At 42.2% G+C, this 16,492-nt stretch overlaps 1 protein-coding gene across 14 annotated transcripts in view; it reads left to right on the forward strand.

Annotated features, from left to right (window-relative positions):
• UNC13A (unc-13 homolog A) overlaps positions 1–16,492 on the forward strand; it is a 359,756-nt gene that overhangs the window by 184,817 nt on the left and 158,447 nt on the right. For all 14 annotated transcript variants that reach the window (XM_073595327.1, XM_073595322.1, XM_073595338.1 and 11 more), the window contains 5 exons: positions 323–457; positions 2,297–2,430; positions 2,922–3,007; positions 14,942–15,068; positions 15,615–15,711. In XM_073595327.1, coding sequence (XP_073451428.1) covers positions 323–457; positions 2,297–2,430; positions 2,922–3,007; positions 14,942–15,068; positions 15,615–15,711 — 579 coding nt within the window. The remainder of the gene's footprint in view (positions 1–322; positions 458–2,296; positions 2,431–2,921; positions 3,008–14,941; positions 15,069–15,614; positions 15,712–16,492) is intronic.

Raw genomic sequence — 16,492 nt, forward strand, 5'->3', positions numbered from 1 at the left:
GGACTTGATGGACTTGTGTCTTTTTTCAACCTCACCTACTATGTAACTATGTAACTATGTAATTTATAAATGTTTTCACACAAGATTCACACAAATGTCACCCAAGGCTTGCACATTTGTAACTGTAAAAAAATGTGTGAATCCTGGGTTAAAGTTGTGTGAATCTTGTGTAAAAAAGAAAAACATTATAAATAGACTAGTAAATGGTATTTAGTAATACACAGTTTACAGTACAGATAATACCTTCACAGTGTGTGAGATTTCTTAAATAAATATATATATAATTTACAAAGTCTATGAAATGTTTATCCAAATTTTTCAGGTGCAAGAGTTACAGAGTCCTCCCAGGGCAAGCCAGGTAGTGAAAGACTGTGTGAAGGCTTGTCTCAACTCTACTTATGAATACATCTTTAACAACTGTCATGAACTCTACAGCCGAGAATATCAAAGTGACCCGGTAATTATTTACATACAGTTACTACTTCATTGTTGAATGCCTGTGTGTTTAAAATGTTTCAACATAAACCTCCAAATCTGCTTTTATGAAAACAACTTGGAGTGCTATGAGTCGTGTGCTCTCTGACTGAAGATCTGTGCAGTTAACTGCTGCAAAGTGACCCTGTCAATTCAAGAAAAAGAGCTGCTAGCATGTATAAAGTGTAGTCAGCTGTATCTACAATACATTGTTCTCCTCTACTATGAGTGAATGCCCACCATCCTAAACAGACCAATCTTTGGCACTTCCTAGTAATGAGGGAGCATACTGTCCCCTCTTACATCACCCACAGTTTGACCAAGATGTCAGCAAATTCATAGTGATGGACCACTACGACTTCTTTTAATGATACCAGCCCTAGTAAGCATTAAACTGAAAAGTGCTCTGTGATTGCCGGTTACATATACTAACACATCATTTAAGCTGGTTATACACTGATTAAAATTGGCTGGTTCAGCGGGACAGGGTTTAACAAAAGTCATTTGTTTAATTGACTTTTCTCAAAGAAGCATGTTGGAAAAATGTTCTCAGTCAGCAGCTGCAGCCGTATTAGATGGATGGAGAAATATGGGGGGGGGGGGGTTGTTTTGTTTTTTGCTAGGCCACTGGCTGAATGAAAAAAAAATACAAAACCATCTATGTCCAGCTTTACTTGCAAAAGCTGATAATAGAGTCTAGTGCGGTGGTTCTCAACTCCTGTCCTCAGGACCCACTAAGAGGCCAGGTCTGCAAGATAACTGAAATACATCACAGGCGATATCATTTGCTGCTCAGTGATTGCAGTATTCTAGTCTGCATCTCCCTAGGTAATACCTAAAATCTGGCCTGTTAGGGGGTCCTGATGACAGGAGTTGAGAACCACTGGTCTAGTGACTACAGATGCAGGCTTATCCAATATTCAAACAAATACAGAAATACCCTGACTGGGTATTTCTCAATATATTCAAAATATATACAGAGAGCTTTATCTCTTTCACAGTTTTATTGTGCATACAAAAATGAAAAAAAACATGATTAATTTTTCCATTAAAATACAAATCTATTTTGTATTTTAAATGGGGAAATGTACTATGTTTTAATTTTTGTTGCTTTAGCTGATATCTTGTACTGATCAAATTATGTTTCTTTAATCTACACATCACAAAAGTTTGTCATTTTTAAAGCAGCAAAAGTGACATTGGAGCAGGGGAATTTGCTGGTGCATGTGTTTTAAATTTCAGGAAATGATCATGTTACATCCACTACTTCATAAATACGCCCCTTAGTCTAAATAAGTTGTAACGATGTTTATCAAGTGTGCAAACCCTATTTGATGAATTTAGACAGGGGCCACTGTCTGTGCTCCCAAACAGGTACACCCAAGATCTAATAACTATTAACGGTGGCACAGTGGTGTAGTGGGTCGCACTTTTGCCTAGCAGTAAGAAGGGTTGCTGGTTCGAATCCCAACCACGACACTGCCTGCCTGGAGTTTGCATGTTCTCCCTGTGCCTGTGTGGGTTTCCTCCAGGTACTCCGGTTTCCTCCCACATTCCAAAGACATGCTGATAGGTTAATTGGATCCTGTCTAAATTGTCCCTAGTATGTATGAATGTGAGTTAGGGACCTTAGATTGTAAGCTCCTTGAGGGTAGGGACTGATGTGAATGTACAATGTATATGTAAAGCGCTGCGTAAATTGACGGTGCTATATAAGTATCTGAAATAAATAAATAATAAATAAATTAACTGTGATATGCATGTCTGATGAAACCATACTACAAGGTACATTGTTTGCTGTTACCTTATTTCTCTCTTATAGACTAAAAAGGGTGAGGTGCCCCCAGAAGAGCAGGGGCCAAGTATCAAGAATTTGGATTTTTGGTCCAAACTAATTACATTGATAGTGTCTATCATAGAAGAGGATAAGAATTCATACACACCATGTCTAAACCAGTAAGTTTGAAAGATTACCTTATTTTTGTGATTTGCTACCCATTATTTTATATGTGTGAAGTAGTGCTGTGATTATGCTATAGAAAGGATATGTGGGAGGGTATGATATGGAATGTGATTGTTCTATAGCATGGACTATGGTGCACATTGTCAATGAGAACCCAGTAAAATCCATACATACTGTATGTTGCTATATAAACCTAAACCACACAGAGAAAAGTAAGGCCCATATTACCACTTAATGAATGAAAGTGTTGGCTGTTTGCTCATTAGGCTGAAATATATTAGGTGTATTTGGGTACATCCACTGCTTTTTGGTGTTTGCCCAATCTTAGCATAATAAAGACATCTATTTTGATGGCATACATAGATTTTTCTGACATTTGGCAGTTCTAGCTCTTCCAGAGAGTTTCTTTTCATTTCTACTCCTAATTTTTTATGTATTATTTTCAAATCATACTCTATGCTGACCTTTACTTAAATATTTTCAGATTCCCTCAGGAATTAAATGTTGGAAAGATTAGTGCTGAAGTCATGTGGAGTCTGTTTGCTCAAGACATGAAATATGCCATGGAAGGTGAGTATGTGAACTCAATTCACTGAGGCTAAAACCGATAAAGCTGAAGAAACATTGGTAACATCACTGAAGGCTCCAGGACTGATTCATGAATACTGAAGACATTTTTGTGTTACCTTTACCTGTGCCACCAAAAAAAGGGTTGGTTTTTCATTTTCTAATCTAAACTAGAGAAGTGAAACTATAGGTAAAATTTGCCATTTTTTGCTCCACTTTTCAGCCCTAATTTGATGGGCCAGCAATAGGCAGACAGATGCCTCACAAGGAAAAATACACCTCCCTCGCCGTTCTCATGCTGACGGAGTGCCATTTGTGATTAAATCCAATTACAAGATTTAGAATGTCCTAACAAGTGTTCATTTTTGCATTTTAGCTAAAGGATAAGCTCTCCTTAAAAAAATAAAATAAAATAAATGCACATTTTGCAGGTACAAAAATGTACATTTATTATTTTCTAAGAGCCTGTAAAGCATTGCATCCATGATCAGCAGATCGTGGATTGTAATGTCAGGCTCCTGCAGACTGTCAATGTAGCTGTCTGTGCCTACCTCCGATACGGGTAGTCAGTTACCGAATGACAGGAAATTCAATTACTGTAGCTACCTACCAGTGGCGGCTGGTGCTCAACATTTTTGTGGGGGCGTAAATGAACTGAAAATTTCTGAAAAATACTGAAACAAAAACATCTATTACAGCCACTGTGCCCATCATATGCAGCCAACTGTGCCCAGCAAGTGCAGCCACTCTGCCCATCATATGCAGCCACTCTGCCCATCGTATGCAGCCACTGTGCCCATCATATGCAGCTTCTGTGCCCATCATATGCAGCCAACTGTGTCCATCATTTGCAGCCAACTGTGCCCATCACATGCAGCCAACTGTGTCCATAATATGCAGCCAACTGTGTCCATAATATGCAGCCTCTGTGCCCATCATATGCAGCCTCTGTGCCCATCAAATGCAGCCAACTGTGCGCCCTCAATTGCAGCCTCTGTGCCCATAATATGTAGCCACTGTGCCCAGCAAATGCAGCCAACTGTGCCCATCAATTACATCAATTGCAGACTCGGTGCCCGTAATATGCAGTCACTATACCCAGCAAATGCAGCCAACTGTGCCCCATCAATTGCAGCCTCTGTGCCAATAATATTCAGCCACTGTGCCCCCCCGCCTGCTGTCTGCCCGGCACTTACCCCATCATGGTGGCGGTTCAGGCAGCAAGCTGTGGGTCGGGTTGCATGGCGATGGCTCCTGTGTCCTCCATGCGCATCTTCTTCCTGTTCTGCTAGGCGGCCAATGGGATCGCCTCTGCCTTCAGCCAATCAGGTGATCAGTATTACATCCGCACCTCCTGATTGGCTGAGACGCGGCTCTGTGTTAGCAAAGCAAATATTTATTTGCTTTGCTAACACACCTGGGTGGACTGCGAGCGCAATGGTTTGCACTCGCAGTTCACCTTTTTTGAAGCCTATTAGAGCCTATGGCTTTAATCAGGTGCTTCAAAAACACCCCCCCGCCGCTGTAATTCAGGCACCCGGCATCCGAAAAGGGGCCTAATGCCTGAATAGAGGGAATTAGTTCTTTACTTTGCAGTTGGTGCTAGACCTCTCAAAAGGCCCATGTATGAGTCCAATATTCTAATATGGGACCTCAAGCTTTTCCAGAGTGCAAGAGGATCTCTTGCTAGAACAGTAGGCCTACATGGCTACTGCAGATGATTCATCCATAGGAAGAAAAGGCAACTGTCTACTAAATTCTCACCCATTGCTTAGACAGGAGGCTTAAGGGAAAGCTGGCAGATACATGAATGCTCCCTTTATCTGACCATAAATGGCCAATTCAGGTGAACATTTTCTTATGTCTATATCAGAAATAATATTTCTCATGTGTCTTTCTTGACAAGTTCCCTATAAAGTTGTTTGAAATATAACAAAAATGATTTCATAAATAATCAGAATTAATAATAATTTACTATTGCATGGATGCGGCTGTGCTCAAATTGAAACCATTTGGAGCATGGCGGCCCGTCAATGCATGAATCTATTCATACTACACAAGGGGGGTGGCTGGCGGTGGCCCGTGCGCCCTTAATGGAGGGGCCGCCTCTGCTACCTACCCAGGTCTGGTTATTGACCCTCACTCTACAATACAATTGTAAGACAAAACAAATCCAAATAAATATATATATTTTTATATATATATATATATATATATATATATATATATATATTTATATATATCATGAGGCGAAAGATGGGTGTGACTTGTTAATACAAAGAAATTTTTAATAAAACCTCTGCAAACTTACATACCACAACCTTACATACTTATAGCAAAGTTTTGAATACAAACAGGGATTCTTGGTTAGCAGATACAACAATAAATGTTTAACCTGGCACAATTGTGTCAAAATTATTCCTCTCTGGTCAGTCCCTACTCTACTGTGCAAAATGCCAAATACTTACTTGCTAATAGCATACTTCATCCCTCTCGCTGCTAGGACCTGCTCTCCATTTTTTACATCAGGCGCAATTTTTTACTTTATCATTTCTCAATTACAGCGTTCAGAATTTGTGAAAGATCCCCCAAACAATATATTTTCTGGAGGCATAGGACTGATAGAATAAAAACATGGTGCTACAGATTTTGTAGGTCCTGTGATAGTTCTGCAAATGTTTAGCAAAACAATATTTTCAGTAAAAATACATTATAATCATTATTAGCGAACAAACACAACATAACTTACAAAATTCCTACTAAATCTAAAGCATAAAAGGCTTGAGTTAAAAATAACAAGTATTGTAAATGTTAAATTGTGAAGTTTTGTGAAGCAATGAAAACTGTAAAACTACATGTAATATGTGTGTGTGCATGTGGGGGTTTGTGTATTTCTTTTTTAATGTTGTGCTTTATTTATTATTTTACTTTTTTTTGTTACTGAAGTACTGTCACCAGGAGATGACAAGCCCCATTGGTAACAGTACATACTCTAATTGTAACTGATTCTCTTTGGAGAAATGTCAGTAATCGAAACAGAATTTTTTTCAAAAGTCCTGCAAAAACACCCCATCTAATAAAAGTCTATGTTGACCTGTGCAAAGAACATGGGTACACTGCACTGCTTTATAAAAAGTCCCGTTAGCTCTTTTAATCTTTTGACACATCAATAGGAACACCAGACCCTAGATGTCCACTCCCAGACCAGGCCTTTTCTGGCACTTTTTGTTTACATGTAACAATCAGTATTTGCTAGAAAATTACTTAGAAAATTACTTTAAAGCAGAGGCCCTAGAGATATAATTGGTGGATTTTGCAATTTTTTATGTCACACAGTATTTGTGCAGCTGTTTTTCAAATGCAAGTTTTGGGGGAAAAATACACTTTTTTAATTCTAATGCAAAAAAACACACTACAAAGCCCAATTTTTGGGTAAAATATAAAAGATGATATTATGCTGAGTAAATACATACCAAACATGTCATGCGTCAAAATTGCTCACGTCCGTGCAACGGCGACAAATGACATACATTTTACTATCAATAGGCGACACTTTAAAGGTTACAGGTTACCAATTTAGATTTACAGAGGAGGTATAGTACTAGAAATACTATGCATGGGGGCGTGGCCAAGATGGCGGACTGAACGGACGTGTATTCTGAGCTCTCCTGGTGTGTGATCCTCTAAATACATCCGTACTGTTCCACTACACTGACTAGAGGAATTCTGGGCTATCTGGGTGCCTTCCAGGACTCTGGGCTACCAAAAGAGGGGTAAGAAACTGAAGTTCCCCCCGAATATCCCAGAAGAGGAAGACCCGATCCCTCACTCTACGGGTTCCCCTGCGCGCCATAGCAACATGGTGTCGCAAACAGACCACGAGGCAGACCCTGTTTTGACCACTCCGGGACTGCCGGAGCTCATGGCGGCTATCCACTCCTGCCAGTCTGCTGTCACTTCTTGAAAGAATACATGAGAAACACTGCGCTAACAAGTGAAAAAAGGGGGGAAAGCAGCTACATACAGTATGACAAAAACAATAAATATATAAAGTGAAAAATGTAGCGCATAGTGAATATGTGTATGATCAAAGACAAAATATATTCCTTATTTATACTTCAATCTGAAAAAAGTATTGGTGAATCGTCAGCCAAATAGCATGTGATAAACATAAAGTCAATGGATAAGTATGTATGTGAGAGATGTAATGTCCCACTGCATAAAAATATGGATGTGCTCCAGAGGGTGATGGTATTCCAATGATTAGCAGAAGGTTAACTTCACAGAGAAAGGACACATCAACCGGATGAAGAAATCATGGAAAAGATGGTGTGGAGAAAACTCTTACCAGATCCCGTGGATTCCCATGTCAGCGACAGGGAATCAGATGAGCAGTGTGCCACCAAGGGCGTAAAAAGGGATGTCCTGTCACTCGAACCGTCTATGCTGGACTCTGCATGGATCTCCGGGGGCCGCCAGGTAGGTTCTCACAGTGGGTAACCAGGACACGGATCAAAAAGGCAAAGACGTCACTTGTGAAGCTGCAGAAAGCACTTGATCTCATTCTGCGACAAAGTACCCCATAGTTAGTGGATCCCATGCTATCCATAGAATGGGAGATCCTGCTTCTCTGATCCGTGTCCTGGTTACCCACTGTGAGGACCTACCTGGCGGCCCCCGGAGATCCATGCAGAGTCCAGCATAGACGGTTTGAGTGACAGGACATCCCTTTTTTACGCCCTTGGTGGCACACTGCTGATTCGATTCCCTGTCGCTGACATGGGAATCCACGGGATCTGGTAAGAGTTTTCTCCACACCATCTTTTCCATGATTTCTTCATCCGGTTGATGTGTCCTTTCTCTGTGACGTTAACCTTCTGCTAATCATTGGAATACCATCACCCTCTGGAGCACATCCATATTTTTATGCAGTGGGACATTACATCTCTCACATATATACTTATCCATTGACTTTATGTTTATCACATGCTATTTGGCTGATGATTCACCAATACTTTTTTCAGATTGAAGTATAAATAAGGAATATTTTTTGTCTTTGATCATACACATATTCACTATGCGCTACATTTTTCATTTTATATATTTGCTGTCACCTCTTGCCAGACCACCTTGGCTTCTAAGATAGAGGAAGTCCAGCTGAATGTGGGCATAATCCGACAAGATCTAGACAAAATCCGTTCTAGGGTCTCAGAGACCGAGCGGAGGATTGGGGAGGCAGAAGATACGATTACTGACCATGATGCCTCCATCCGCACCCTCCAGACGAAGGTGAGAGCCCTGGAGTACCGTGCGGAGGACGCCGAGAACCGGAGCAGGAGGAACAACCTCAGGATTGTGGGTCTTCCAGAGGGAGTGGAAGTTTGCGGAGGAGTTGTTGCGCATCATGCTTCCAGCTGCTCAGCTTTCTCAGTATTTCGTGGTGGAGAGGGCTCATCGTGTGCCACCCCGGCCGGGACCTGAGGGGTCCCCCCCCTCGCACCTTTATCCTCCATTTACTACATTTCCGGGATAGGGATGAGCTGCTCAGGGCCTCATGCGCTGCTGGCGAGCTGCCCTATAAAAATGTCAAGCTTCTACTGTTCCCAGACTACACCATAGAGACACAGCACCAGCGCCGTTCTTTTGACATGATCAAAGCTGCCCTGCGAAGAAGAGGAATAAAATACAGCACTTTGTTCCCTGCTAAGCTACGGGTGGTAGACGGGGAGACGGTTTGATTTTTAACCAATCCTAAATATGCATCCGCCTGGCTGGAGACCCTTCCCCCGTAAGATTGCCTTTCCCATTCTACATTCATTGTCGTTTTGTTGGGATCGCTTACTGTACCTGACTGTAATGGATGAGCATGCTTATCCCCCTTTGCCTAATGTGCCTGGGCTCCTATCCCTTCTCCTATCTGCCTCCCCGGATTTCTATGGTTTGCTGATATAATCATGGATTCATACTGGAAGGGTGAGTTGACTGATCCAGCAGCCCTTGCCTCACCACTTTTATTGGAGGATACCTGTCCCCTGTCGCAGCCTTTTTTGTATGCTCCTTTCAGGCTGTCCTATGTTATTTTTTTTTTTTTCTCTATCTTTTTTCCTCATTTATCCCGTTTTGTAATAAACGATGAAGAATGTGCCCCTGCTTAGTCAGGTGATGAACAGAACGTTTTATCCTTCCTTATCACTCCACCGGCTCTGGGATACGAACTTACACACAAACACCTAGATCCCCTGTTCGATGATGGTGATGTGATGTCCCGTTCCGGCTACACGACCTCAACTTAAGTTAACAGTTTTTTTGGGTTCATGGGTTTTAGGAGACTCAGGTGCTCCTCAATGTTCCGAGGGGCACGGGTGGGGGGTAGGGAAGTTCATTGGTGTTTGTGGTTGGTTACCTATGCTAACCTTTTTTTATTTCCAGGTTCTGGTGTGGGTCTTTCTCCCCCCTGGGGTACTGGGGGCCGGGCATCCTTATCAAGGGAGGGCCCTCCTGTTATTGTTGTATCACTGCCATGGCGGGATGTTTAGTGGTATCATGGAATGTGCGGGGCTTGAACTCTGCTGTGAAACGCTCTTTAGTGTTTGATTATTTGTATAAGCTCCGCCCACAGGTGTGTATCCTACAGGAAACGCATCTTGTCTCCCGCATTCTGAGCTTGAAGCGGGCATGGGTTGGTACTCACTACCATGCGCCATATTCCAATTATGCCAGGGGGGTCAAGGTGCTAGTTCACAAATCCCTGCATTTCCAACTGCTGAATGCTCGTCTAGACCCAGAGGGTAGGTATGTTCTCCTATATTCTCTGATTGAGATCCCTGTTGTTATTGTGGGAATCTACCTGCCTCCTCCGGCAGACGTAGGTGTACTTCATACTCTGATGCAACAAGTCACGCTATATAATGTAGAGAATGTCCTATTTATAGGCGATTTTAACATGACCCCAAATAGGGAACTGGGCAGGATGCGGACTGCTGGTCCCCAGCAACAGGACCTTTCCCGATGGGCGTCTACTTTTCATATGACAGATCTTTGGCGCCACTTCCATCCCACTGATAGTGAATTTACTTGCCTCTCCACCACACACCGAACCATGTCTCACATTGACTTGGCATATGCCTCCCCCGACCTTGTGCAGAGGGTGGTCTCTGCGGAGATCCTCTCACGAGGTATCTCAGATCATGCCCCGGTGTCTGTAACCATCCAACTTTCCCCGATAGTGGGCGAGAGGATGTGGAGATTGTCCAAGTTCTGGATTATGGAACCAGAGATCCAAGAGGAGCTGCCGGAGACATTATGTGGTTTTTGGATAAATAACGCAGACTCTGCTGGACCTCTGGTGCAATGGGACGCTTTTAAGGCCTGGCTTAGAGGTGAATACATGACTCGCATATCTGCAAAAAAGAGGCGGTCTTCGCAGTCTCTGAGGCTACTAGAGGAACAGGCTAGGCTGAAGGAGACGGAATATGTGCGATCTCTTGACCAGGCTCATTTTGTGCCCTGGCAGGATGTCCTGCGGGAGTTGTCTCTTTTTAGGGTTGAGCTTACTAAGAAATCTATGCTAGATAGCGGCCAAAGGGTGTTCGAATTTGGAGATAAGAATGGCAGATTGTTGGCCTGGCTTGCCAGAAGACAATACAATCTGACTCACATTGGTAGGCTGAAAGACCTGGACGGCAGTCTATTGACGGCTCCAGCGGCTACTAGTACAAGATTTCTTGAATTTTACAAGACTCTATATTCCTCTAGAGCTGATTGTAATAATTCACAATTGATTCAGTATCTAGACCAGGTTACCATCCCCTCTTTAGAGCCCGGAAAATGTGCTGAGCTGGAGAAGGATATCTCCTTAGTAGAGGTACAGGAGGCCCTGGGATCCATGCAGCAGGGGAAGGCCCCGGGACCAGATGGAATACCCATTGAATTTTATTCCGTGTACCAAGAACTCTTAGCACCTAGATTTACTTCATTACTACAGCAGTCTCTTACTTTAGACGCTCTGCCAGACTCATTTTCGGATGCGATTGTGGTATTGGTGCCCAAACCCGGTAAGGACCCTGAAGAATGTGCCTCTTACCGACCCATCTCCCTTATTAACGCGGATGTCAAACTACTGGCAAAAATTTTGGCCAGGAGACTTGGGAAGGTGATAGAGGACCTTGTGCATGTAGATCAAACTGGGTTCATGCCGGGGAAGGGTACCGATATCAACATACGCCGTCTGTTTCTGAACCTGGCTGCCACCCATGATAACGAGGGAACAAAAGTCATAGCCTCTCTCGATGCGGAGAAGGCTTTTGACTCCATTGAGTGGGAGTATTTATGGGAGGTATTGAGGACCTAGGTTCCTTCACTGGCTAGATTTGTTATATAGGGCCCCTAGGGCAAGTATTAAGGTAAATGACTCCCTTTCAGATGTTTTTCTCCTCCGGAGGGGGACCAGGCAGGGATGCCCACTGTCCCCCAGTTTGTTTGCTCTGGCCTTAGAACCACTGGCGACACTGGTTCGTGAATCTAGTCATATTGTGGGGCTGCGGGTTGGCCCTCTGGAGGAGAAGATATCCCTATACGTCAATGACACCCTGCTGTATTTACAGGATGCGTATTCTTCACTGCAGGTGGCCCTGGAAATTTTTGATGAGTCCGGGAGATTCTCAGGGATCCGTATCAATTGGACTAAATCTGTACTCTTTCCCCTAGATGCAAGGGCCAGAGACCTAGCGACCCAACCTGTATTGAAGTGGGCGGAGGAATTCACATACCTAGGAATCAGAATATCGAGAGATCCTCCGCCCTTTCAGCACCTTAATCTACAGCCTATAGTCGCACACCTCCAGACCACTAAAGCCTAAAGACCACTGCTCCAAGTGGGCCAATCTCCCCCTCAATTTACTAGGGCGCATAAGTGTATTGAAAATTTATTTACCTAAGTTTAATTATATCTTTCGGAACTGCCCTACATGGATACCCCAGGCATTTTTTAAAGAAATAGACGGCTGCATTGGATCCTTTTTATGGCGGGGATCTTCCCCTCGGATAGCCAGATCGACCCTTCAGCTCCCTGTCAGTTGTGGGGGCTTGGCCTTACCTAACCTGCTGGTGTATTATTGGGCGGCCATGCTAGTCACGGTTAGGTGGTGGTTTGAACAGTCTAGGGCCAATGCAGCGGTCTGTTTGGAGGCGGCTATGGTGGGTTCCCTTAAAGAGCTCGGTAATCTGGTTTATCGTGGAGCCTCCTCCAGTCCTGTCCTCTCGGGTCCCACTAAGACTACTTTACACATATGGGGGGTGGCTAGAAGACGATTTTTGTCTCCCAACAGGTGGCTCCCCTACTGTCCTTTATGGGGAAATCCTACCCTCCCACATTTTAGGACAATCCCTGACCCACAATTATGGGCCCATTATGGAATTAAACTTCTGAAGGATGTTGTCTCCTCCGGAGCCATGGTTTCCTTTCAAGACCTGGTAGGGCGATGTGGCCTTCCTGCAGGGATGCTGTTTCGCTACTATCAGTTGCGGCACACATTCCGTGCTCAGTTCCCAACACCTCCTGATCTTGAGACGGATGTGGTCAAGGAATTATTGGCGCAGGAATCCCTGAATAAGCCCCTTTCGGTACTATATTTGACGTTACTTCAAACAGACTCAAAAAAATTGGATGTACTGTGGGACAAATGGAGGGCTGATATCCCATCCCTAGATAGAGAGACTTGGGAGGAATGTTTTGAGAATAGCTCCCAACTGGTGATATCCTCCAGGGACAAATTAATACAAACCAAATTTCTACATAGGATTTACTTCACGCCTCCGAGACTGCACAGAATCTACCCACAGAGGTCCCCGAACTGTCCGAGATGCCAATCTCCAGATAGCACCTATATACACATGTTCTGGTTATGTCCTAGACTCTCCCGATATTGGGCCGCTATCCTTGAATTTATTAATGTGCTTCTGCAGTTGTGGATACCACTAATGGCAGATTTGGCCCTACTGGGTATACAAGAGGATGACCAGAGACCTTGGTATACTAAACTTTTGCTTTCATTACTGCTCTTTTATGCCAAAAAAGAGATCCTGCTTAAGTGGACTTCCCCCCTGCCACCTACGGTGAGGTCATGGAAAAATTCAGTTAATGCTATTCTACCAATGTATAAACTAACCTATATGAGTAGAGGCTGTCCTCAAAAATTTGTGAAAGTCTTGGCAGCCATGGACTGACCCCTTGTGATTTGTACTGTCCTTCTTGGTACCCTTGCCGTATCTGTTTATGCTGTACTGTATATGACTGGGCTCTGTGCTTCAGCATCCCTTCCCCCTTATGACACTAGATGATGGATAACTCCTTATGTTCCTGCCCTGTGTAATGTCTGCCTACAATGTCCTATTGTTATACAGCATACTGAGTATTGCATATAGATTGTTCTTCCATTGATGTATCCACTGCAATAATTTTATGTCTTATAATGTATTGTGATCCATTTTTTCAATAAAGACCAACCTTGTTGTTAAAAAAAAAAAAGAAATACTATGCATAATCTGATGTTCGCGGTGATACCTCACATGTGTGGGACGATCGCTGTTTGCGTGCATGCAGGACCGAAGCGGGCGTTCACCTTTGCGCACGGGGGAAGGGGGCACTTTATTTATTTTTTAATTATTAATGAATGTATTTATTTATTTTTTTACACTGTTGCTTTACATTATTTTTTATCACTTTTAGGCTACTTTCACACTGAGGAGCTTTAAAGGTGCTATAGTGCTAAAAATAGCGCCTGCAAAGCCTCTCCTTCACTCCAGTGTGAAAGCTCGAGGGCTTTCTCACTTTAGCAGTGCACTTGCGGGACGTTAAAAAAAGTCCTGCAAGTAGCATCTTTGCAGCACTTTAGGAGCAATGGGCAGCACCGCCGAAGTGCCTGCAAAGTGCCTTGGCGCTTTGCAGGCGCTTTTAACCCGCTAGCAGGGGTTAAAAGCGCCCCCTAGTGGCCTAAAACGACGACCGACACCCCCCCACCCCCTGTGTAAGTGCCCTTATTGCTGTCAGAAGGAATGTAAACATCCTTGTGACAGCAATAGGCATGTGACAGGTACTCTTTATGGAGTGATCAGGGGTATAAGACCCCAAATCCCCCCTCTGCCCTTAAAAGCACTCAAAATACCAGGATCTGTGTTTTTGAAAGCTTTTGATTTTTTTTTTTTAGAAAAGGCTCAGTAGACATCCCGGTAAACTGGAAGTAATGTCAGGTCATCGCTTCTGGGTTACCATACCCAGGAGCCGATCAAAGCCGATCTTTGCATTTGTTCTTGCTTTCTGACCATCCAGCAGACACGCTGGTTGCTCTGGTCTCCCAGTGGGACGCGAGAGCCGTTGCAAGCCACGGAAGGTGGCTGCTAGAAATGCTTTTACAAGAGAGCTGACCGCCAGCTCTAAAAAGCTGAAACCGGGGTGATACGACCTGCGGTCCCGCGATGTAATGGTGCGTCGCTGGTCTAGAAGTGGATATCTGAGGTTTAAATATGATTGGTTGCACCTGCATAGTTCCTAACGAGATTCTAACCATTCCCTTCGAAACAACTGATTCTCATTTTGTGGATTTCAAGAGGGGTAAATATAGGGGTTTGCTTTATCCATGTGACAAATCTTTAATTTAATTAATTTAGATTATATGAGAAAGAATACACCTTAACAATTGTATTTGTTTGTTAAAGTATTTTACCTTATCTGTATGTGCGGTTTGATTGAAGATCTAATGTTTGCCAGTACAAATATGTTAAAAAAGTAATCCATTTTTATGGGATGTACTTACTTTTTTTGAAACCTTTACTTTAATTGAAGTAAAACTATAAGACATATGTGGACTGGAAAACTGCTATCAGATTTAATTTTCAACATTCACTCATCCTTTACACAATATGCTTTTTTTTATTTTATAGAACATGATAAGCACCGTCTATGTAAGAGCGCGGACTACATGAATTTACACTTCAAAGTCAAGTGGCTATACAATGAATATGTGACAGAGCTTCCAGCATTTAAGAACAAAGTGCCTGAATATCCAGCGTAAGTGGCATGATGCCATCAGAAGTTTCTGAATAGAAACACACTTGTAGTTCACTAATGTTTATGGTTTGTTATTAGTATGTTAGCCAATCCATACTATCCATCCTGTCAAAATAGGATTGATGATGGGAAATTTCTTCAACAGAGGCAAAAACAAGAATACATTTTTAGTAGCGTGAGAAAGGGATAAAACTTCTGACAATGTTTTTATTGCTCTAATGTTTATAGTGTGGTAGTCCAAGTGACTACTACACCCCTCATGTTCCTGTGATACATGGCAATCACAAGAACAGAAACAGAGAGAAAATAAGCTCAATTGGGTCATAGTCAGAAATAGAAATCTGACAGAACTTTATTTTCAGCAAAAAATATTTCACTGGAGTTGGGCTTTTATGTTTGAAATGGTTACAATACAACACTGTACATGTAATACTAGTACCTAAGATATTTATTTTTATATCATACATTGTTGAAATGTTACACGATTGCATCAATATCATTTATTTTGTAAAAAAAATTTGACACCCATATTTTCTGTTTTTACAGTTGGTTTGAACCTTTTGTTATCCAGTGGTTAGATGAAAATGAAGAGGTTTCCCGGGATTTTCTTCATGGAGCCCTGGAAAGAGACAAAAAAGATGGGGTCAGTTGACAAAAACTTTAACCCATTTTTTTAACAGTTAGAAATAGAAAATATCACTTATACATGATATTATCTTTTGTTTTACAACTCTGGATAAAATTCTTATAATCTTGTTTCTTAATGCATGCACACATGACTTTGCAGCACTAATTGTGCCAGTTTTGATTCCTTTAAAGGCACTTTTTTGGTTTTGTTTTATTTTTTTTTTTTTTATTTAACACACAAATACACCAATGTACATATATAGAAAGGCAGATATCTCAATAATTAAGTGTTACAAACAGGTCCATAATGACCACCAATTCTGCCTTGGTTTAAAAATACCTCAGTAATCATTCAAAAAGGTATCAAAGATATTTTGTTATCTGCCATGGAAAATTCATCCATTCATTACATGTAACACCCTGAATATGAATGTAACATGGTGCAATAGATAGAATTAGCCTTTAAAGTGCAATTGTATAGAGCCATTATGTCCCCTCTTCTCTTTTCATAAATTGCAAAAGAATTCCCTTTGGAGCCAAGTGATCCCTAAATTAATGATACCACCCCACTGGGAACCCATCCACACCAGGTGTTTGTGCATAACAAAGCTGGTTATGGCTTTTGCAATTTCTTGAACTGTAAAAGTACTAATGGAGAAGTTTAGCTGTGCTTTTCTTTCTTACCTGCATCCACCATTTTCAATCTGGCTGAAAGTATCATATGTTACTCCTCAGAGTGTAAATGTCTTGAAAAAATATGATATGATATGATATAATCATAGTAAAAGAAGTATCTT

This window comes from Aquarana catesbeiana, linkage group LG01, assembly GCF_042186555.1.
Source record: "Aquarana catesbeiana isolate 2022-GZ linkage group LG01, ASM4218655v1, whole genome shotgun sequence".
NCBI lineage: Eukaryota > Metazoa > Chordata > Amphibia > Anura > Ranidae > Aquarana > Aquarana catesbeiana.